General features: G+C 46.8%; 2 protein-coding genes across 3 annotated transcripts; one reads left to right on the top strand and one right to left on the bottom strand.

Annotated features, from left to right (window-relative positions):
- Positions 1-94: 94 nt before the first annotated feature.
- Positions 95-14,537, top strand: lrguk (leucine-rich repeats and guanylate kinase domain containing). Of its 2 annotated transcripts, none has more exons than XM_061229625.1 (20): positions 95-429; positions 1,665-1,766; positions 2,228-2,309; positions 2,582-2,682; positions 2,920-3,001; positions 3,552-3,676; positions 4,091-4,234; positions 4,429-4,509; positions 5,372-5,458; positions 6,137-6,243; positions 7,415-7,534; positions 8,166-8,262; positions 9,046-9,159; positions 9,678-9,879; positions 11,071-11,184; positions 11,325-11,455; positions 11,700-11,785; positions 12,059-12,139; positions 12,723-12,838; positions 13,657-14,537. In XM_061229625.1, exons 1-20 carry the CDS (start codon positions 247-249, stop codon positions 13,809-13,811), a joined length of 2,310 nt encoding a protein of 769 aa, XP_061085609.1. In that variant the 5' UTR covers positions 95-246; the 3' UTR covers positions 13,812-14,537. The 2 variants fall into 2 exon arrangements, with proteins under 2 accessions (XP_061085609.1, XP_061085610.1); XM_061229626.1 differs by lacking the exon at positions 95-429 and adding an exon at positions 1,090-1,334.
- Positions 14,538-15,508: 971 nt separating this feature from the next.
- Positions 15,509-22,219, bottom strand: slc35b4 (solute carrier family 35 member B4). Its single transcript, XM_061229521.1, has 10 exons — positions 21,982-22,219; positions 21,440-21,553; positions 21,228-21,330; positions 18,817-18,866; positions 18,252-18,333; positions 17,721-17,781; positions 17,313-17,422; positions 17,130-17,205; positions 16,965-17,040; positions 15,509-16,699 (listed from the first exon to the last, which is right to left on the bottom strand). Exons 1-10 carry the CDS (start codon positions 22,056-22,058, stop codon positions 16,459-16,461), a joined length of 990 nt encoding a protein of 329 aa, XP_061085505.1. The 5' UTR covers positions 22,059-22,219; the 3' UTR covers positions 15,509-16,458.
- Between the last annotated feature and the right edge of the window lie 2,539 nt (positions 22,220-24,758).

Genomic DNA, 24,758 nt, shown 5'->3' with positions numbered 1-24,758 from the left:
AAATTTGGTCGTGTCTGCATGCTCTGTCAATGTCCACAAACCTTTAAAACTACACTTCCCAGAATTCAATATACAATCCCAACTTCCTGTTCGCGGTTACCAGGCAACGCAAAGGAAGCTTCAGATGGTCGTGTTGACTTCAGTTTAAGTGTGTTCTCGTAGTTCTGAAAAGCAGTTTGATTTTTGGAAATTAGCTAGCGAGCCAAGTTACAGATCAAGAACGATAACCGGTCAGACAGGTGCGAAATGTCTGTCTCCGTCACTCCTCGGTCGCCGCACACAAGAGATTCTGTCTCTGACGTTCCGCTCGTATCTCAAGGGAGCGTGGGCTTCCCGCAGGCAACATCGACCCTCCAGGTCCCCGCAAGTAGCTCTGCTCTTGAAATGCCCCCAGCATCCGAGGAGGAGGATGGAGGGAACCCCAAAGAGGTACTGCTACAATTGACTTTATTTGGGCAAGCTGTTCAATTGTGCTTCATGTATAGCTGGTTATAGGAAAAGAAACTTGTTTTATACCCATAGAATTATTGAAAGGTAAAGATTCGTTTGAGGATGCGAGTAATGTTATATTGCTAGACACGACCGCTCAAGAATCCCTACCAACGTCAACTTTATTCACGTCTTATTAATTAAGGAACAATTCTACGATCGCACCCAGCCCAATTAAAACTACCTTGTTGACTGTTCAGAGCCTTTGATGGCGGATGTTTTTTCCCCATTATTATTTTTAATGATACCTTCTGAATTTGGCTTCAGCTTGTAAACAACCCCATCCTTTTTAATATATTTTAAGCAGTTATAGATAATGTAAATGTACCACTTTGAGCAAGACGACAACACAGACCGTAGAATTCCTTTATTCCAATTAATGCCAGGTCACTGACCGTTATTATTAATCTAAATTGAAAGGATTGTTTTATACAGTGGCGGTTCGTAAATAGGTGGTGGAAGGTTTTTAATTAAACCGATGATTACTCTCAGCTGTTCATGTAATCTTCTTGATTAGCAAGCTTGCAATCATCGTAACAGCTGGCAAGTAGTCTAACTCAACCTTGGACTAACTACCTTTTTTTCTTTTCGACAGTTGAAATGCTCAGACCAAAATTTAACGAGATAAAATGTAACCATTTTAACCATTTACAATATATTCCAAAAATTCAAATTCTACAACGCGTCGTTTTTTCCGTTTGTGTTTATAAACCAGCACATGTCTGATTTATATATTTTTAGGTAATTCGGTTTTAGATATTAGATATTTAGATATTTAGAATAATATTCTACTGAGAGAGGCAGGCTCTGAACATCCAAGAGATCACTATCGATGGATTGGACCAGTAAGTGGTTATGAACCTTCAATTATTAATATATTAGCTAGCAAGACACACCTTTTCACACTGGCATATTTAACCTGACCCTGATTGATGAGTTTTATGTTTTATGTTGATAATTTTATATGTCTTGTTGTATATAACATGTTGGTGCTATTGATTGATTAGTTTTTATGTGATGTTTTTACTGTCTTGTAAGGTGTCCTTGAGTGCTCTGAAAGGCGCCCACAAATAAAATCGAATTATTATTATTATTATTATTATTATTATTATTATTATTATTATTATATTTGTACTCCGATGACATTGTTCTCTTCTTTCCTTTGATTCATGGAGGATGATGGTGAATTAACGGAGGAGGACGTCGCCGGCTGTTTATACGACCTGGGACCATGTGCGACCGGACTGGAGTTTACCTACCGCTCTCTCTCTGTTCCAGTGAGAACACTCTCAGACTCGAACACTCTCACACACATACATCCACATCTATACATGTACATCTATACATGTATGCACATACCGTATGTGGACTGACGCATGGATACAGACGCACTGTCGCATTCAAAGCGTGTGCACGCCCGTAAATGCACATAACTTATACATAGAGTCATAAAACCATATATACGCACACAAAGACAGTCCCGTACACATGTGCGCACATACATAGACATGCACACAGCCACAGGTGTACACATACTTGCATAGAAATTCTGACACAACACAAATACAGCCTCATTGGTGCGAGTTGGATTGGCTAGTTAATATTTGATTTAGCCAAAGCTAATCTGTGTTTTAGTCCAAATTAAGATTTAGCCATAGCTAATCTGTGTTTTAGTGCTAGTTAAGATTTTGAAATGGGTAATCCACACCACAGCGATTAACAGCAGGTGTCTCCACAGGGTCGAAACCTAACAGACATCTCTATTCTGGACTCTTATGTTCACCTTCAGAGACTAGAGGTCTCACACAACAAGATAAAAGGTATTGAAAATAAGTTTGACAGAAGTTCTTCTGGGAGGCTGTTCAGTGAAGCTACAAAACTGTGTGTGTGTGTGTGTGTGTGTGTGTGTGTGTGTGTGTGTGTGTGTCTTTGAGCAATGTGGTAAATGAGGTATCTAGCACAGATGGTGCTGTGCAAATACAATATTTTTGTATAAATCTGTACCGCCATTCAGCTAAGACGGGACTGATAAGTTGTGCTGTAGTTTTTAATGTTTTGATTATTGTCTGTGACGGTGTTTCTCATTGGACAGATCTGTCCTGTGTCAGTCATATGCCTTATCTCATCTTCCTGGATGCCTCCCACAATGAAATCTCCAAATTCTTTGGGTTCCGCCCTCCAAAAAACCTCAAGGTAATATGCGCAGTGCTCAGTACTTCATCTGACCTCATGGATGACAAAAATGCATTGAGTTCTTTAAATATTTCAGCAAGGAATAGCCAGTTTCCCCCCATTTTTTGTGTGTCTACTGTAAGTGTGTTACTGTAAAACATGTTATTTTGCCCTCAAGATACCAGCTTTTTTCTTTTTTTCTTTTGGAGGTGTAACTATGTTGAGTTTTACTCAGGAGACCCTTTTTTTTTGTTGCAGGAAGTCGATTTGTCCTACAATCAGATGTCAGAGATGAAGGTGCTGTCTGCCTACTCTTCTCTCTGCAAATTGAACCTGGATCGTATCCTTCTGTGTGTTCCTCTTCAGTTAAAAATTAATTAATGAATTAATTAATTTCTACAGAGCCAATTCGACAGGGCTGCCTAACCCTGTTCCTGGAGATCTACCGTCCTGAAAGTTTTCACTCCAACCCTAACAAAGCACACCTCATTCAACAGCTAGAGCAGGGCTGCCTAACCCAGTTTCTGGAGATCTACCATCCTGTAGATGTTCATTCGAACCCTAACAAAGCAAACCTCATTCAACAGGTAGGGGAACAGGGTTGGGACTCACTGTTCTCCGTGGCTCTATAGTGCTCCTATTTTAGGAGTGTTTGCTCTTGATGTGTGCTGACTGAAAAATGTGTGCCAATTAGAACAATTATTTTACTAATTTGGATGCATTATTCTGCTCCCAAGATTTTCTGAGTGGAAGTCTCATTACAAAATGAAAACACTTGGAAGACCTTTTTGTAGTGTAAGCATACAGACACACACACACAGAGTTTCCCCTCGAAAGGGACATACACACACGGATGGGATGTGACCTTAACCCCTCCCGTCACCTCTCAGATAACTCTTTCCGTGAGATCCGGGGCCTGGAGATGTGTTCCAGCCTCACGCACCTCAGTCTGGCGAACAACCGGATCTTCCAGCTCAAAGGCCTGGACAAACTACCCCTGATAGAGCTCCGTTTGGTACGTCCCGCTCCCCCCTCGTTATCTCTGTTTGGTACGCCCCATGCCCTCCTCTTACAATCTCTGTGTTTGGTACATCCCGCTCCCTCCTCATTATCTCTGTGTTTGGTACGCCCCATGCCCTCCACTTACAATCTCTATGTTTGGTACGTCCCGCTCCCCCCTCGTTATCTCTGTGTTTGGTACGCCCCATGCCCTCCACTTACAATCTCTTACGTTCTGCTTCTGTCGCAATGGCTGTCTCTGAAACCGCATACTAGCATACTAAATCATACTACTCGTACTACATTGCAGGCTGATTTTCATTTAACTAAGTATGCAATTTCAGATCTGGCCCCCTCTGTTCTTGGTAGCCACTACATTAAGGCCCTTTGTGTGTGTTTGTGTGTGTCTGTGTTTGTGTGTCCGTCTCAGAAAGGGAATCATATCCGGAAGATTGAGAATATTGAGAAGATTGGGACCCTGCAGACATTGGACCTGGCCTCAAACAAGATCCAGGGCCTCTCTGGCCTCCAGAACCTCAACCTGCTGGGATCCCTCAACCTGGAGGGCAACCCGGTAAGGCTGCTGCAGTGCATGCTGGGATTTGTATGCAGGCTAGGAGGCTGATGCAGTGAGTCCTGGGATTTGTATGCAGGCTTAGGGAGCTGATGCAGTGAGTTCTGGGATTTTTATGCAGGCTTCGGGAGCTGATGCAGTGTGTCCTGTGCTTCTTCATCAACCAACCAATCGTTCTTTCCTCTGTGTATCAGGTGGGTGACATTAAGGAGACGAAACACCTGCATGACCTGCCCCTGCTGAGAGAGCTCAACCTGCAGAGGAACCCGGTGCAGGTAACGCCACCTGAATCCCTCTACACAGTATAGGCACTGTCATTTGACCATCTATACACGACAATACAGGTCCCAGCACCTTAACATCTATACACTACAATAAAGGTCCCAGCACCTGAACATCTATACCAGGGATGGGCAGCTCCACAGTCCTGGAGGGCAGGTCCGTGTGCAGGAATTGACTGCCACTAGTTGCCCTGGCTCAAATAGCCATATGTGTCATGGCTGATTCACTCGTAAATTAAGATGGTGTAAGACATGAACATTTATTAGCTGCTGTTAATATTGTGGAATATTGTGGAATAGCCCAATCCTCTGTGGAAACTACTGAGGATTGGGCTAATTAAATAATTAAGAGTTGGTCTGAAATACAGAAGCAGATACAGCCCGCTTTGCCCGTCCCTGATCTATACGCTACAGCTGTGGTCTCAAGCTCAGTGCCGTGTGTATGCTGGTTCTCATTCCAGCCTCAGATCTTGATTATAATGTACAATTAGTTTTTAATTCAGGCTATAGGTTTGCACAGAAGTTAAATGTGTGATTTGTGCTGTCTATTGCTTGTATTCTGTGCTTTAATGCCGTTCAATGCTTTCTGTCTGAATGAGCCATTGGAATCAATTAGGGCGTCATTAATTGGTTGGAATTCAATTCTGCATACGCCTGTCCCTCTGTGGGAATGGGTTGCCGACCACTGACTTATATACCACAGTACAGTATCATCACCTGACCTTCTATATACCACTGTGCAGCATTGCTCCCATTCCTTGCCTCGACAGCGTTTGTTTTGATCTTGATGCGGTGATGGTGCTCCTTGTGATGACGTCATTGCGGGTAGTGATGATGTCATCCTGTGCTTCCTCAGGATGAGGTGGATTACCGGCTGGCCGTGGTCTTCCTCCTCCAGCAGCTGAGCGTGCTGGACCAGCGCGATGTCACGGCGGAGGAGAAGGTAGGGGGAGGAGCCTCTGCGCATCCGCCAATCAGGAGAGGCTCTCCGCTGGACTGGTGGCTTGCTGTCATCAGCTTGGTTTAGACCAGTCACATTCTCACACCGAGAACTGCAACTCACTAAGGCTTTTCTCCTCAAGGTCTTCCATTTAGACCAGAGGTCTCAAACTGGGCCGCAGTGTCTGCTGGTTTAACTCCAGTCCTGGAGGGCCGCAGTGTCTGCTGGTTTAACTCCAGTCCTAGAGGGCCGCAGTGTCTGCAGGTTTAACTCCAGTCCTGGAGGGCCGCAGTGTCTGCAGGTTTAACTCCAGTCCTGGAGGGCCGCAGTGTCTGCTGGTTTAACTCCAGTCCTGGAGGGCCGCAGTGTCTGCAGGTTTAACTCCAGTCCTGGAGGGCCGCAGTGTCTGCAGGTTCTTGTGTTGTCCTTTCAATCAGGAGTTTTGTACGCCTTGGCAACAAGGTATGCGCACTCCTCAAGCAATCTGACTTCAATTAAGCACTTAAGTCCAGGAAGTCCTCAAAGACCAGCAGACACCAGTGGCCCTCTCGGATCTGACTTTGGGAGTCCTCACTTAGTTCCTCCTGGGGCACTAAATGAAGCGGGGGAGAGCCATTAGCTTCTGGAAGTCCGGTGTGGCGACAGCGAACGTCACGTTGCCGTCGGTCGTTTGCACCACAGGTCTCGGCGGTCAACAAGTACGACCCTCCCCCTGAGGTGACCGCGGCCAGAGATCACATGATGCACGTGGTGTACCAGCTGAGGCAGCCGCAGGTCATCTTCGACAGGTAAACTTCTCCCTGCTCTGATTGGCTGCAGACACACCATGTGATCATAGCCAAATGTGTCTGCTTATTCGAGTATGCGGAGTGTGTGACGTGTGTTATGACTGTAGTGTGTCTATGTATATAGTATGTGTGTTTTGCGTGTAGTGTTGTTATATTCAATTCAAATTTATTGGTATTGCGCTTTTCTACAGAAAACTGCATCCCATTCGTGTGCTATAATTTGCCAGACCCCAAAATGGCAATTTCATGCGTAGTGAGCGTATTTCAGCGTGTGTGTTGTCCTTAGTGTTCTAATGTGTATAGTGTGTTCTGTGTAGTGTTTTATGTGTATAGTGTGTTGTGTATCATGTTTTAAGTGTGTATTGTGTGTGTGTAGTGTTTTAATGCGTATATTGTGTGTTTGTCGTTTTATGCATATGGTGTATGCTGTGTTTTATGCATACATGTTGTGTTGTGTTTGTGTCTGTTGTATACTGTAGTGTGTGCGTGTGTAGTGTTTTATGTATGCAGTGTGTGTTGTATGTACTGTAGTGTGTGTGTTGTGTGTAGTGTTTTAGGCATACATGTTGTGTTGTGTATAGTGTGTTGTGTCAGTTGTATACTGTAGCGTGTGTGTTGTGTGTAGTGTTTTATGCACACAGTGTGCGTTGTGTGTAGTGTTTTATGCACACAGTGTGTTGTATGTACTGTACTGTAGTGTGTGTGTGTGTTGTGTTGTGTGTAGTGTTTTAATGCGTATATTGTGTGTTTGTCATTTTATGCATAGGGTGTATGCTGTGTTTTATGCATACATGTTGTGTTGTGTTTGTGTCTGTTGTATACTGTAGTGTGTGCATGTGTAGTGTTTTATGTATGCAGTGTGTGTTGTATGTACTGTAGTGTGTGTGTTGTGTGTAGTGTTTTAGGCATACATGTGTTGTGTATAGTGTGTTGTCAGTTGTATACTTTAGCGTGTGTGTTGTGTGTAGTGTTTTATGCACACAGTGTGTGTTGTGTGTAGTGTTTTATCCATACAGTGTGTTGTATGTACTGTAGTGTGTGTGTGTGTGTTGTGTGTAGTGTTATGCATACAGTGTGTTGTATGTACTGGTGTGTGTGTGTGTGTGTGTGTGTAGTGTTTTATGCACAGTGTGTGTTGTGTGTAGTGTTTTATGCACAGTGTGTGTTGCAGCACGCTCCCCAGTCTGCACACTCCGTACCCCATGCTGGTGCTGGCCGGCCCACAGGCCTGCGGGAAGAGGGAGCTCGCCCACCGGCTGTGCCAAGACTTCAGCCACTTCTTCGCCTACGGGTCAGTGCAGCGTGTCATTTCCTGCCCGGCGCATCATTTCCTGTGCGGTGTATAATTCAGCAGGGTTTTCTGCGACGGAAGGGAAGCAGAAAGGCGAGGGAAAGCGCACTGCTGGAGATAAGGGGAGATTAGCACTAACCGACGCAGATGCAACCAATCAGTTTAAAGGTGGGAGGGGCGAGGGGCGAAGTCCACGTTGGACAGGTGGCGTCTGCACAGCGGGTCCCTGAGGGCTGAGAACTGCTGGTTTTCCACCCTCCCTTTACCTGGGAGTCAGGTGTGAAGCCAGTCTGGCCAACGCGTAGCATTAATTACACAGGGGAAAAAAGAACCAGGGCTGCGGCTTGGATTGGAGGGCCAGAGTTGATGATCCCTGGCATAGTTGGGCAGCGCGGTAACACTGTCGCAAGAAGGTCTTGGGTTTTGTGTGGAGTTTGCATGTTCTACCCGTGTGTGGGTTTCCTCCGGGTACTCCGGTTTCCTCCCACCGTACAAAGACATGCAGGTTAGGCTACTTCGGGGGGCATTAACAGGGCGTTGCTGCAAAAGAGCACACGTGTTCGGTCAACTTACCCTGTATAAATAAAGGTTAACACATAAATGATGTCTCTGTCTCCCTCCCCCCTGCCAGGATCTGCCACACCACACGGTGCCCCTACTTCGGGGAAGAGGAAGGGTCCGACTACCACTTCGTCTCCGAGGAGCAGTTCCAGGACATGATCCACGGGGTACCTTCCTTTCAGGCCCCGTGTTCCTCCGCTTCTCCCCCCCGGGCCCCCGTGCGCGGGCCCCCTGAACACGGCCCCCTGAACAGAGGAAGCCTTTAGATGTGTGGTCTGTGCTGCAGGCTGGAGAGAGCCGTGATTCTCATTCCTGGTCATCCCCGACAAAACGTAGCAAAACGTTGATTTAAAACAGAAACGGTGGCGTTGAACATCCTGTGGGCGGGACTGACCGACAGAGTACGGTTTGCTCCTTGCTCCTACGGTGTCTGAGAAGGTGTTCTCCAGCCTTTAAAGCAGAGGTCTATGTCAGTACTGGTTCGGGCTACGCCCCCAACACACCCACCAAACGGGAACAAACAGACCTCGAAGCCTGTTGTAAAACGTTCCACACTGCTGTGCGAGAACATATCGTTCAACGCAGAAACCGGAGCCAAACGTGGCAAAACTCAGATTGGCAAAAACTCAGATTGAGCATGCCCCTCAAGTCCCCCCCGCCCCGTTGTGTTTGCGTTCACAAGTTTAAAGGGGAAAGAAATCGAGTTTGAAGTAAACGTGATTACAGCAAATGTAATTGACTAAACGTTGGTTCCAGCCGAAACCAGAGCGGACAGTGGAGTTTGAGAAGCTGTGCTGTAGCTGAGCCCTGGTTTACAGAAGGCTCTTGTCTCTCTCTCAGGGTAAATTCATCCAGAAAGCCCTGGTTGACAGAAGGCCCTTGTTGTCTCTCTCAGGGTAGATTCATCCAGAAAGCCCTGGTTGACAGAAGGCCCTTGTTGTCTCTCTCAGGGGAAATTCATCCAGACCGTGCAGTACGGGGGGCAGCGGTATGGCCTCTCCCGGGAGGCCATTGAGGAGGTGGCCAGGGAGGGCCTGGCCTGCTGTGTGCACATGGAGCTGGAGGTACGGCCACGCTGTCAGTACATGCACTCACTCAGTACACAGGGTCTGTACATGCAGTCTCTCAGTACACAGGGTCTGTACATGCAGTCTCTCAGTACACAGGGTCTGTACATGCAGTCACTCACTACACAGGGTCTGTACATGCAGTCACTCACTACACAGGGTCTGTACATACAGTCACTCAGTACACAGGGTCTGTACATACAGTTTCTCAGTACACAGGGTCTGTACATACAGTCACTCAGTACACAGGGTCTGTACATAGTCACTCAGTACACAGGGTCTGTACATGCAGTCACTCACTACACAGGGTCTGTACATGCAGTCACTCACTACACAGGGTCTGTACATACACACTGCCACTCAATCGTGTGTCTGTGAATGTAGTCGCTCATTACAGAAGATTAGTACATACACACTGCCACTCAATGGTGTGAGATATGTTCTGGAAAATGTCTTATGCGAGGCGCCGATTGGCTGAAATGGGAAGGCCTGAAAGCCTGGGCGTTTCCTGACAGGGCGTGCACAGCCTGAAGAACACCTACCTGGAGCCGCGCTACGTGCTGCTGGTCCCCACGGACCGGGAGGGGTACCGCAAAAGCCTGCGGAGGAGGGGGCTCTACACCGTCGAGCAGATGGACTCCGCCGTGGTCCGCATCGACTCCTACGTCCGCCTCAACAGAGAGCACCCCGGGTACTTCGACAACGTCATAACCTGCGGTGAGCTGGAGCCATGGGGAACGGCTTTTCAGCATTGGGGCTTTGGTATTTATTGAGCCGTTTGAGCCGGCTGTGGGTCACATCCAGTATGTGTCCATTGGACGCTGAACCCTCTTTTCAATAATGGGCGTTTTGGGAAAAGGTACTTTCCAAAGAGGTCGTGTTTAGCAGTGGCTGTTTGCACGTGCGTGTGTGCGAGATCAGGATACAGGTCTGTGTGATTGATACAGTGTGTGTGATGTACAGTCGTGTTAAAAAATATAGCAGTACAACGTCAGTAACCTGATGAACCACTCTTATTGGTAGTAGTGATATTTCTGCATGGCAAAATAATTTACTTGTAGATGTAGTGGTGTATTGGAAAAACAACAGACCCAACTGTCATGACATGCACGCTGCTTGTTCCGAGTAATCGACTCATTCATTGAAAGGAGCGTGTTCAAAATAATAGCGGTGTGGAGTTTAATTGGAGTCATTCATTCTGTGAAAAAACAGGTGACATTAATTGTCCTTTATGAAGGAAGATGGGAACAAAGAAGCCCCCATAAAGCACGATTGTTGAAAAAAATGGCACGTGCAGAATCGGTTAAAATTTGCCAAGGATCACATCGATTGTCCCAAAGAGAAATAGCGTAACATTCTGTGGACCGATGAGTAAAATTGTCCTTTTCGGGTAAAGTGGTCGTCGACAGTACGTCAGACGACCCCCGGGTACTGAATTCAAGCCACAGTACACTGTGAAGACAGTGAAGCATGTTGGCGCCAATATCATGGTATGGGGATGTTTTTCATACTACGTTGTTGGGTTCGTCTACCAGGGATCATGGATCAGTTTGAATACACTTATTTGCAATGGTCATGCAACTAAATATTAGTTCAGTCATTTAAAGTGAAGTTAAATCTTGAAAGATTTCTTCAGTTTATACAGTAATGTTTGAGTTTGAAGAGAAAAATGTCGACACTGACATTTTTTTCACAGATTAATATTCCTTTTAGTTTTTTCCTGTAAAATAATAACACAGACTTGATCAAATTTGTTAATGCTTTGATTTGGAATTGTGATGATATGTGATATGTGATAGATGTGTGATGTGGGATAGATGTGTGATGAGGTACAGATGTGTGTGTGAGTGAGTGATAGATGTGTGATGAGGGATAGATGTGTGATGAGGCACAGTGGTTCTCCTGCAGATGACATTGGGGAGGCCTACAGTACCCTGTGTCAGGTGGTCAGGGAGTATCTGGGCCTGGAGGAGCAGGGAGGGGGAATCAGCAGCAGAGCCACGCCCGAAAACCCCTCCACTGGTGAGTCTCACCCACAGCCTCCCACGTACCCAAACACACACCTGTACTCTCTCCCATACCTGAGCACACCTGTACGCTCTCTCCCATACCTGAGCGTAACACTGACTGTGTGTGTGTGTGTGTGTGTGTGTGTGTGACAGGTGACTCTCTGATGGACGCACGGGCTCTGGGTGGCCACACCCCCGGCACGGGGCTCGGAGAGCAGACCGACGTCAGCAGGAAGCTGTACAGCAAAGTGCAGCAACGGCTGGCCCCTCCCAAGAGCCCCGCTGTGAGTGACACCTGCCCCCACCCTATCGCATTCTCCCTTAAGCCCTTCAAAGAGAGCAGCTCTTCTTGGAATGCTTTTTTCAACATTCTAGAGGTAGATGTAGAAGTCTAGAACACCACTGCCAGTCGCCAGTAATGATTAGAATCAGCATTAGAATGTTGTACTAAGAGCATTCTAATGATGTATCTGTGACCTCACTCCTTAAAGGGTTAACGGTGTGCCTCTCTCCTGTCTTCTGCAACAGGAAGTGGCCTCACTGCAGAAGAAGCAGCAACTGACTCGGGAAGCACTGAATGGGAAAAGCCCTGGGGCCTATACCCAACCCATGAGGTACATATACCTCATATACTTCATATACCTGTATCTATGGTACATCTATACCCAACCCACCAGGTACATATACTGTACCTAATATACCTGTACCTATGGTACATCTATACCCAACCCACCAGGTACATATGCTGTACCTAATATACCTGTTCCTATGGTACATCTATACCAACCCACACATATACCTTTACCTGTATAATACTGTATCTACTTCTGTAATTAATCTGTGCGTGTGCGTGTGCGTGTGCGTGTGCGTGTGCGCGTGTGTTGCAGGGTCTCTCTCACAGCCCCTGGTTCGATAGCTGTACAGGCTCCTCCATCCCCCGTACCACCAGAGCCCAGTGAGAACAACAGGTCTGTACCGCACACACACACACACACACACACACACACGCACACACACACCCGCACACACACACTCACACATACACACACACCCGCACACGCACATACCCGCACACACACACTCACACATACACACACACCCGCACACGCACATACCCGCACACACACACACACACATACACACACACCCGCACACGCACATACCCGCACACACACACACACACATACACACACACCCGCACACGCACATACCCGCACACACACACTCACACATACACACACACACACCCGCACATACCCGGACACACACACACCCGCACGCACGCACGCACACACATACTGATATACACACATAAACACACACGTACATGCATACAGACACACTGATATGTGCAGTGACACACTGATACAGACACACACTCACATTCACACACCGAATCAAGCGCACGCACAAACACACACCTCCTCCCTCGCTAACCCAGACGCTTCCCATGACTAAGTGAGAAGGAACACACCAACGCTCACGTACACAGTGAAACGTTACCAGTCCGTATCGAATGCACACGTGTCCTAATTGGGAAAGGTGTGGCAGCTTGCAGGAGTCGCACGCCGATTCCGCCCAGTCCTCCCCCCGGGACAGCACCCAGGGGGGCGAGAGAGGGGCGGGGGACCTCCCAGAACCGGCACACGACCCGGACAGCCTCAGAGGTGAGACCCGGACCGTCTCCCCCGATCATTTCTCCCAAATTACACAATTATTATTGCAGCCAGAGCTCTTCACTGTTACAGGTAACAGTGGTAACAGTGTAACAGCTGCCCAACCCTGTTCCTGGAGATCTACAGTCCTGTAGTTTTTCACTCCAACCCTAACGAAGCCACACCTCATTCAACAGCTAGAGCAGGGCTGCCCAACCCTGTTCCTGGAGATCTACTGTCCTGTAGTTTTTAACTCCAACCCTAACAAAGCACACCTCATTCAACAGATCTCTGGTTGTTACTGAGTTACATGAATGAGGTGTGCTTTGTTAGGGTCGGAGTGAAAACCTGCAGGACGGTAGATCTCCAGGAACAGGGTTGGGCAGCCCTGGTCTAAATCATATCTATACAATGATAAACCTGTACAGTTTTAATGGGACGGTTCAGCTTGATGATGTCTCAGGTTAATGTAGATTTGGTATCGTTAATATTACTATGGTAATCTTGTAAACCCGTCATGTTTTAAAACGGGGACTGGAGCGGGAGCTGGCTTTTGTTCCAATCAAGCAGTTACACACCTGCTTCTACTCAAGGTGCTTAGCAACACTCGAGTGGTTGATGAGTGTAATCGGGTGTGAAACTCGTGTTCGCGTTCTATGGTATTTCACCGAACGCAGCGCACTATTTTACACAGCTATGGTTTCAGACATACTCATACTATTTTGACACATTAAATAGTACGGTAGGATGGGATTTCATAGGAAGCTTATTTTCTCTGCTGGACTGGCGAAATTGTATTGCATTGTAACTGGCGAAATCTCCGTCCGCAGATCACATGGAGTCAGCCTCCACCCCCCGGACCGCCTCATCCCCAAGCGTCCAATCGGAGTCGGCCTCGGCCCGGCCCGGGTCCAACGTCAAGCCCGTTCTGCCGCCCATCCCCTCGGGCCGCAAGACCGCCACCCCGAAACTCGCCCCCTCGTGAGAGGGGGGAGGGTCCCGGGGGAAGACTCGGTCCGTGGCCGACGTGTTCCTCCGCGAAGGTTAGCGCAACGTTAGCCCTGTTTAACTGTACTTCCACAGGGCATGGCGCTAAGGTTTTACTAAACATAACATAGCAAGAACAGGCCATTCAGCCCAGTAATGCTAACCTTCTCCTTCCACTAACGTGTACCTAATGCTTTGTTGACTTCCGGTGCTAGATACTATCTAGATTTCATCAAGCCTAAAGAGTAGATTAATTAACAGTGCAAAATGTCCTGTTAAGGTAGAAATTCACTCCCAATATTGGAAATTGAATCACTTTTTTTGTTGGACTGCCAGCCCTTGTGTAACTGGTGATATCTATGCTAAAATTGTATTTAATATAACATCATAAGAACAGGCCATTCAGCCCAGCAATGCTCACCTCTTCCTACCACTGAAGTGTAGCTAATGCTTTGTTTACTTTGGGTGCTAGATACTATCTAGATTTTATCGAGCATGGATTCATAAAGTGCTCCTCAGTTGAAAATTCTAGGAGCACCCAAATACATTAAATTACGGCTGCACGATATTGTATATTTATCACGGAGATATGAACATGCAAGATAAATGTATCACAATCGACAGATTGCGAATAGTATTTATTGAATCTATTTATGTGTTAAGTCGATTGGCTGTTCATGTGCAATTTGTTCAATTAAAGCATGTAGGAAATGTTTTTTTATTATTCAGTGGGTATAGGCTTTTCATTTCCTGGGCTCTGTTAGCAGTGTACCTGAAGCAGGAAGACATTACAACTTTTAGTTACCACAAGTCCTATCGTCATCGCGATATTCAACAAAAGTTATCGCCTATTTTCATGCAGCCCTAATGCCAGTTAGTAAATGGTAAATGGTTGGCATTTATATAGCGCCTTTATCCAAAGCGCTGTACAATTGATGCTTCTCATTCACCCATTCATACACACACACCAACGGCGATTGGCTGCCATGCAAGGCGCCAACCAGCTCGTTGGTACCTTGCATGGCAGACATGAGGAGACATGAGTCGGCTTGAAGAAGCTTGACCGCACTGTCCCAAGATGTTTGGGCAAAACCTAGAGCCCAGTTGGGGGGGGCCACGGTGGCGCACTGCTAAAGTAACGGACCCTGATGCTGGCATCAGTTGGCTACAGTTGCACACCGAGGACCGGGGTTCGATTCCCGGTCCCGAGCTTGGCCGGCTCTCGTGGAGCGGCGTAACTGGCTCGCCGCTCTGAGGGAGGGACTTGGCAGGGTTAGCGGATCGCCGCGCACAACAGCGCCCCCCGGTGGCCTCGTCACGGGCTGTGAGACGAGACGGCTTGAAGAAGGCGTGCTGTTCTCAGGATCGCCTGATCCATCTGGGCCACCGAGGGACGTGGTTGTTTAGATTGGATTAGACAGGGTACAATTGGCTACCAAATTGGGAAAAAATGTGAAATTAAATTTCTTTTATTTAAAAATAATAATAAAAAATAAAAAAAAGGTCTGTCATTTTAATGTCTTGACCTATGATGCTATCGAGTTGAAATACAGTATATAATAATTGTAATAACGTTGACCTCAAAAGTAATTCAGAACCGGCTGAAGCCTTACAGCACACACAACCCAGTTTCCTCTAAATCCTCTCTGTGAAAAAACACGATATAAATAAAAGTGAAATGAAGTGAACTGAGCCTTTGTCTGTACATGTCGGTCACATTTATTACAGTCAGGTTGAGCAGCACACCAACTCTGCTTGGACACTACGAACACAACATCCTGAGGAACACGGTTACAAAAAAAACACAAATCCAGTGACGAGTCCTTCTGACCCGGTCGAAGGGATGGCCTTCGAGTCTCAGAAATCTCCTTTCGTCCTCCGAGGTTATGACGACCGTCGCAGTGACCGCGTAGAGACGGTCCTGCTGGCACCGCTCCGTCGACCGCAACCACCCGGCACCGTAACCTCTAATACTCGGTCGAATTAAGTTACGAAGGTTCACACGCCTCCTATTCTATTCGAATGTGACGTCTACTCAAATAAGTTAACAAACCTAAAGACCCCGGTAAAGAACGACGGCCTGTGTCCATCGTGTGGGTATAACTGTACCCGTTCTTTAGGGGGTAAAGTGTTTCTCCGAGAGAGACTACAGACCTGGAGCGCTGATAATTGCGGTTGCTGGCTACGCTGAAGCAAAGGTCCGGGCTAGACTTTGGCCAGCTCTGACCATACAGGACCAGGTCTTTTCACAGGAATGTGACCAAATTGCTCGCCTGGTCTTCTCGCGAGTCCAGCATGGATAATACAGCTGTGCATGTGTGTGTGTGTGTGTGTGTGTGTGTGTCTGCGAGTTTGAGAATGGGAGTGTCTGAGTGTGTGTGTGAGACAGAGAATGACAAAGTATGGGTCTGTGTGTGTTTCAGAAAGGGAATGACTGGCTGTGTGTGTGTGTGTGTGTGTGTGTGTGTGCGTGTGCGTGTGCGAGAGAGAATGGCAGACCATTTGTGTGTGCTTGCGAGTGACAAAATGTGTGTGTGTGTGTGTGAGTGTGAGTGTGAATGACTGAGTGTTTGTGTGAGAGTGTGCGTGTTGCAGCAGACCCCCCCCCGGTCCTGCGGGGGGCGCTGTGGGGCCCTGTGGGGCCCTCACTCCCTCTTGCTCTCCTCCTTGCGCAGCGCGGAGCGCACGCTGGCCCACACCTCGGTGTAGAGCAGCGTGCCCACGAACACCAGGCCCGTGCCCAGCCAGTGGCCGGCGGTGAAGGGGTTCTGGAAGTACAGGATGGAGAAGATGAGGCTGACGAACTTCCGCAGGGTCACCACCAGCGTCACCGTGAGCGACGCGCACTCCGTGGTCAGGGTGAACACGCCCCGGATGCACACGTATCTGAGAGGCGCGGGGGTTAAAGGTCACGCTGACATCACAAGCTTACCCGGGAGGCTGCTGCATTTTAAGCACCGTCTGAGAAAATGACAGGACTGATCCACACACGTGTCTGTGTGGGTATTTTTATGGGTGTGTGTCCAGTTGTCTGTATGTGCAACTGCACCCATGCATGTATACGTGTGTGTGATGTATGTGTGTGTGTGTGTGTGTGTGTGTGTGTGATGTGTGTGTGTGTGTGTGTGTGTGCATGCTGTAAAAAGGATACTGTGTAATGACATTCATCAGCAGGTATATCCACATCACTGGCACGGCCTTCTCGATCACTGGCACGTGGACCGCAGCTGAAAACACACACCGATGTGTTAACGTGCATCATTTACAGCCACAACACACAGCTCAGTGGCTGCAGACATTAAGTTTGTTAACGCACCGCTCTGGCTGAAGAGGATAGAGTGGCTGTAGATGTTAGAAGCCAGCAGGAGGAACCCTGGGAGAGGCAGGCAGTGCTGTGGAGAAAGAGGGGAAAAAAACCCCCAAAAAAACACTGACATCACCAGCAACACCACCAGGATGTTAGCACTGCATGCTACGCTACACTCAGCGCAGCGCTTACATTGTAGAACAGGGCCTCTTTGGAGTGCTTGCCGTACTGCTTGTACAGCGTCTCCTGGAAGATTCCCATCCGGGCCGACATCAGCAGGGCGAAGGTCAGCATGCAGATGCCTGCGGCAAATCGAGAGAGAGAGAGAGAGAGGGGACGGATAACACACCGACGTCTCGCAGGAGCGACGTCAGGAGGGCTAAAGGTCGAGCTGCAAGCCTTCCCAGTGACGGCGGTGAGCTAGCGCGCTACGGACTTTTGGTACATCCCACTCAAGCTAACACGTGATTAGCGCCGCTAAAGCAACAGAGCGGCCATCTTGTTTCTCAGTTAAGTGTTTTCATGCTTCCAAAATGCTCACACACACACACACACACACACGTGTTGGCAGGCATATGCTCAAAGGAGGCAGGGCCCTACCCAGCAGCCATCGCAGGAAGGCGTAAAAGCCTTGCTCTTCTGTAGTCTCTTGGTCCACATTCTGGAGAGACGACACAACTGTGAGCAACCGTTACTTTGCATACAATCATAGTGTACTCGTCTACATAAACAACCAGAGGTCTGTACACAACCCAAGTTTTAACGGTGCGTGTAAACAACCATCTCTCTGCAAAGGTTAAGAGATGGTGTGTGAACAGTCACGTCAAGTAACCATGAAAAGGACCACAAAGTATTTCAAATCAGGATTGCAGAGTTGGGTAATTGCGTGGAGTAAAACCCGGAACAGGTTTTACTTCAGTCCGTGTTCCAGGCTTTTAACGGTTCCGGGTTTTACTCGGTGCACTCATCCAGTTTACTTAGTCAGGCCCCAAGTTAAGGGATTGTGTGTAAACTGCCATTTCTCTTTGACACAGTGAAGGGATTGCGTGTAAACTACCATTTGTCTTTGACCAAGTTAAGGGATCGTGTGTTCAGGACTGTGTGTGGGGGGGAGTGGGGGGGGGGGCTCACCACTTGTTTCGCAGACATAATGGTGCAGATGCAAATCCCAAGGGACACAAACGCGATGGAGACGTATTTACCCCGTGTGTACCTGCAGGGAGACACAAACTGACCTGGGAACAGTGTCTTCGACATTACAGTGAGATATCGCACCGAGTAACTGACCTGAGAACAGTGTCTTCGACATTATAGTGAGATACCGCACTGAGTAACTGACCTGAGAAGCGTCTTCAACATTATAGTGAGATACCGCACCGAGTAACTGACCTCAGAACAGTGTCCTCAATATTCTAGTGAGATACCGCACTGAGTAACTGACCTGAGAACAGTGTCCTCAACAGTAACTGTTCTGATTCTCTTGAACCATCCAAATCCTTTGCTGTTGCTCAAGGGTGCTTATCACTGCACACTTCTTTATTGTGACAGCAAGGGTATTGCGGGCACTGACAAACTGTCTGAAGAAGTGCTAATAAACATCCCCTGCAGTCACCGAACCAAGGCTGGGTGACGAGGTCAAACTTCACCAGACACAGCCAAGATTGCGGTTTACAGTCAAGATAACGGGTGAGAGTACCTCTTCTTCAGTATGATGATCCCTAAGACCATATTCGCTATCAACGACCCCTGCAACGGCAAGAGAGAAGGCATCAGTCAGGTGAGTGTGAACACTGAATGTGCGGCAAGTAAAATGGCTTCCCCCGAGATGGGAGTCAGAGAAATCGCTTCGCTCAGCAGTCCTCGGTCTTATCGAGAGTTGTTGTTCCAACCGAGCACAACAATGATAAAGGTGTGTGTGTGTGTGTGTGTGTGTGTGTGTGTGTGCTGTAAAACAGGTGGTGGTGATGTGTGAATTAAGCAATAGCGTTTGGTCATTCCTTTCAGAACCACCACCTGGGTCGGGTGAATCACAGGGACACATTCAGGACTTGTAACCGTTAGGGGCTGAGCCCTGTTGTAGGGGGGTCCTCCCCCCGTGATGAAATTAGTTTAAAATATTCCAGTAAACGGTGTTCTTTAGTGTGAGAATCAGCACACGTCAACAAAAACAGTGACCGACTTGACCAACAAGCTCATTTCTGATTGGGAAGTCTTACTTTCAATGAACTCCAGTTCGCACCACAATTTCTGTCAGCTTGGTCTCTCCATATCACTGCTATTCCTGAATAAACTTCACAAAATGGTAGACTTCATTCGGTCTCGATAATTCTAAAATGTATGTCCGCCTATTGACTCAAAGGACAGCAAAGCCAATGTTTCCTACAGTGCACAAATTGTCTGTTTCTCTTCTTTGTCTCTTCCGACCTCTCCTCTCCTGCAGTGTCCTCCTATCCTCTCCTGCGGTCTCCTCCTATCCTCTCCTCTCCTGCGGTCTCCTCCTATCCTCTCCCCATCTCTCGTGCCCCCATGCATTCTGCTAACAGAAACGCATTAACAATTTATCAACTGACAATTAATTTACAATACCTTCCAAACACACTCCCAACTCAGGCACAGGTTCTGCACTCGCTTGGTTTTCCTCCTACCTCTCTGGTCACCTCTCTGGTCACTCCTACAGTCTCCGACCCTCAACCCCTACGAACTGGAGTCCCGCAGGGCTCGGTTCTTGGGCCTCTCCTCTTCTCGCTATACACCGTGTCTCTTGGTTCTGTTATCTCTTCCCACGGCTTTTCTTATCTCTCCTACGCTGATGACACCCAACTCTTAATTTCCTTCCCCCCCGACACCCAAATCACCACACAGATCTCTGCCTGCTTGGCTGATATCTCTGCGTGGATGACTTCCCATCACCTGAAGCTCAACCTTGCCAAAACTGAGCTTCTCTACATCCCTGCTAAGTCCTCTCCGTCAATCGACCTCTCATTGACTGTTGAGGACTTTGTAGTTTCCTCCTCCCGTACGGCAAAGAATCTTGGGGTGACTCTTGATAACTGCCTCACCCTGGCTCCACAAGTATCCTCCACTGCCAGAACCTGCAGGTTCTTTCTGTATAATATACGCCGTATCCGTCATCTCCTGACTGAGAAAGCCACCCAGCTCCTAGTCCAGGCGCTCGTCATTTCCCGCCTGGATTACTGCAACTCCCTCCTAGCCGGTCTCCCAGCGTGTGCCATCAAGCCCCTCCAGCTGGTCCAGAATGCTGCAGCCCGCCTGATCACCAATCAGCCCAGGTCGGCTCATGTCACCCCGCTTCTCATTGGCCTCCACTGGCTTCCCATTGCCGCACGCATCCGTTTCAAGGCCCTAGTGTTGGCATTTCAGGCTGCTAAGGGGACTGCCCCACCTTACATACAATCCCTACTCCCCAGCTAGACCACTCCGGTCTGCCAGCTCTGGTCGCCTTACGGTTCCCTCTCTACGTGCACCTGGCGGTCGAGCTGCACGTTCACGCCTGTTTTCCGTTCTGGTTCCTCAGTGGTGGAATGACCTGCCTACCACTGTCAGAACAGCAGAATCCCTCCCCCTATTTCGACGCAGACTCAAAACCCACCTTTTCAAACTCTACCTTAGTCCTCCCTCCTGATTTCCCCTGCCCCTCCTTTCTGATATCCCTATCCTTGTCTAACCCCCCCCCCCCCCCCAAAAAAAATAAAAAAAATAAAAAACTTCTGATGACAACCTATGCACTTGTAAGTCGCTTTGGATTAAAAGCGTCTGCCAAATGACTAAAATGTAAAAATGTATCGATTCAAATAATATAATTCAGGCAAAGTCGTGAATTGTCCCACAGTGGTTCAGTGCGTTGTCGATCCGCTATGCTTTGCTCCTTACAAAAAAGCTGTCTAACTGTTAGTCATGTTCTGTCATCCCCCTCACTGATTCTCTCTCCTCTCTGGTCCTGTCGAACTGACCGCTGGTAGACCGCTGCGAGGGGGGAAAAAAACGCTCGGGGCTCGGAACAAATCATTCTGGGCTATAGCCGTGAAAGACCGGGGCCAGGCGACGCCCCTTGGCAATGATGCGACGGGAAACGTTTGCTGTACTCACTGATCTAAAGATCATGTGCAAGGGCATGGATATGCTGAAGTTGAGGGCGTAGTTATTGATCACGCTGACGGTGAAGAACATGGTCACCATGATCACATAGTTCCTGCATGAATGGACAAATGAATGAAACAATGTTTTAACGTTAGAAATGTAAAATTAATTTCAGACATTTGACTTTGTTTTTTGTGGCTTTTAATTTCCGCCTTACGTACCGAATGGGGATGGCAGGTTTCTTCCTGCCGAAATTTGTATGGAAAATGAAGCCCTCCAAAGCGATGAAGGCGAACTGTGCGAACGTAACGATGTTGCCGCATCCGGGAAACTCCCTGCAGGTAAAGTACATATAAACAACTGTGTAACTTCAATCAAATGAGATCACGCCCCTGTACGCCACAAGCGCTCCAGTGTCCCCCTCCAACATGACTGTCTCCTTGACAGCCAGGAGGTGCATTCTGCAAACCTAACTCGTTAAACGAGATGATCCAGAAACGAGAGCAGTGTGTTGCCACTTGTTCCAGTGGCTTACAGTCTATGCATAGCGCGAAAATGCATATTTTACTTGCAAGGTCGTTAAATTACTGCTCTCTCCAACCATCCATTTCAGTCATCCGGAGCAAATGGTCTAACACAAAATAAGACGTGCAAATGATGCTTAAGACAATTCACGCTCCCTGGAAATGGTACAACAAGGCGACATAGAAAGGTAGTATTTTTGTTTAACAGTATCCAGACAAAGCGTTCGAAAGTTACTAACCTTACTAAAAGTTCCAAAAACACAACATTGCTGCAGCATCCGACAAAAACTAAGATGATGGCAAGTATGGTATTCATTGTTATTTTAAGCACGAACTGTTCTCAATACCTCTTCTGTCTGTCCACGTAGTGCTACACTACCGACATGCTGATGTTTAAACAAAATTAGCTGTTAGCCAAGTAGTCAAAAGCGACCGCCAGCAGGCGAAAACTGCAAGCTGGGTGGACACGTCTACCGGCTGCACACGCTTCCGGTGGAACTCCTGGGTTAGTTGGGATTTGTAGTTTTCGCTTTCATTAGCCGATCTTTTTTTGTGGTCCATTCAAGACGCCTGCTTTTCAGTGGAGGAGATTTAAATGAGAATCTATGAGACCGAATTTTCGCTTGACCTCTTGAACAGTGATATATTTTTATATCGTTATAACTGGCCTTCTTTGTTTTAAAGTGAGTTGGAAGGGATGCATTGACGAAAACAGCGCAGGGGACTTTACGTGAGGATTTGCCTTCCTCTGCTGGACAAAAAGACAAGTTTGTTTGCACGCAGTATTTTTCCTGGACACGATGCTTCAGATGTGGGATTTGCCTCGATCTGGTGGACAAAAAATTGCTGTCCAGCACAGCAAGTTGAATTCAGAAATAACAGCACAGATTTTTTTATGTTGCGCACGCTTTACCCTCGAGGCATAATACAGATATACATTGTTTTAATAGAGCAATGACAGAACATTGTTCACGGTTGAAATATAAAGGCAGAATAAATAAAAAAAACTAAAGCAGACATCAAACTCTTTCATTATTTAAATGAAAATAATGTGCATCTCCGACCGTGTCCCCCAACACACACCGACTGCATTTAATTAAAATAGATAAAAATGAGTGTTCTCTGAAGTGCATTACTAGCGAGATGTCTATTAAATTTCCTCGTTAAAAATCCCCCATTTTAGAGGATTTTAAGAAAATGTATCCCAAACGGGGAAAAACTAGGCATCTGGCGTCCCTGACTTTCGAAAACCGAGGGACGCCAGATGCCTAGTTTTTCCTCAAAAACTCCCCATTTGGGGGATAAATATCCTACAAATTTTTTTCCAAGAAAATGAGAAAGTGCGATGCAACGTTCAGGACTGTTACACATTATTGGACAGATTAATGAAAATGTCATAGGCATCTCGCGAGTAATGCACTTCAGAGAACAATCATTTCATCTGTTTTAATTAAATGCAGTCGTCGTGTGCTGGGTGATCGGTCGTAGAACCACGTTATTTTCATTTAAATAATGAAAGAGTCTGCTTTAGAATTGTATTCTGCCTTTATAGTTCAGCCGCGAACAATGTTCTGTCATTGCTCAGTTACATTACATTACATTACATTACATGGCATTTAGCAGACGCTCTTATCCAGAGCGACGTACAATGAAGTGCAAATCAAACACAAGTATGAGTGCAGTTAAAACAATGCACAATCATTTCCGTTTCAGTCTATTTTTCATAGACATCTGTCAACCTGAAAAATCACACGCATCAGATCAAATATGTATACCGTAGATATAAATGCTTGTTTTAACTGGACCCATCTCTGTCTAACGGTGAAGGGTTGCATTGGGATAATCAGTGGATGACGCTACATGTGAGGGATGTGCCTCCCTCACCTGGACAAAACGTGTCAGTACAACACAGCAAGTTGGGACGTAAAAAAACAAAACTGTTTTTGTTTGCTTGTCAGATCGATGCATTTGGATATTTAAAGAAATACTGAAACTGTTCTTATTGCATATTATTTTTATTGAGCAACGATAGCACAGTTTAAAACTTTCAAGGCTGAAATGTAATGCAGGATAACATCCCAAAGCACACACAACTTTCTTCATTTAATTTTCTAAAAATATTAAAAGGCATAAAAAGGCCTTAGAGCATATCACCTTTTGTATCAAACCACCTAATGAGCAAAAGTATTGAAACGTGACTGACGGGTGTTCCTTGTTGCCCAGATGTGTCCTGTTGACTTGATCGGTTAAACAATAAATAGTTCTGAATGTCTACTCTTGGTTTTAGCCTTGGGTTTAGCCTGTGAAGACTGCATTTGTGTTATAAAAGATAAACCAACATGACAGACCAGGGAGCTGTTTCTGGGAGAAAAGCAAGCCATTTTGAAGCTTAGAAAAGAGGGGAAAAGCTTGTACAACAATTTGGAATGTCCTGAAAAAGAAAGAAATCACTGGCATACTGAGCAACAGACATTGAACAGGTCGACCAAGGAAAACAAGAAAACAGAAACATTGTGAGAATTGTGAATAAAAACCCTAAAACATCAGTCAGTGACATTACAAACAATCTCCACTGGGCAGGAGTGAAGATATCTCAATCGACCGTTCAAAGAAGACTTAGAGAGCAGCAATATAGAGGCTATACCACAAGATGCAAACCACTCATCAGTCGTAAGAATTGGTTGATGAGATGACAATTTGCAAAGAAGTACAGAGATGAGCTACAAAAATTCTGGAAAAAGGTTTTATGGACTGATGAGACCAAGATTACCATCTACCAAAGTGATGGAAGGGCCAAAGTGTGGAAAATAAAAGGGATCTGCGCATGATCCAAAACATACAAGCTCATCTGTGAAGCACGGTGGAGGAAATGGCTTGAGTTTGCATGGCTGCTTCAGTGGGCTCACTAATCTTTATTGATGATGTAACTCATGGGAGGAACTTCATCATGCAGCAAGACAATGACCCAAAACACTGCCAACACAACAAATGATGGGGAAAAAAGACAAAAAAGTGG

The sequence above is a fragment of the Conger conger genome, chromosome 19 (assembly GCF_963514075.1).
Source record: "Conger conger chromosome 19, fConCon1.1, whole genome shotgun sequence".
In the NCBI taxonomy this organism is placed as follows: Eukaryota; Metazoa; Chordata; class Actinopteri; order Anguilliformes; family Congridae; genus Conger; species Conger conger.
This window is presented reverse-complemented; position numbering and strand designations above follow the sequence as displayed.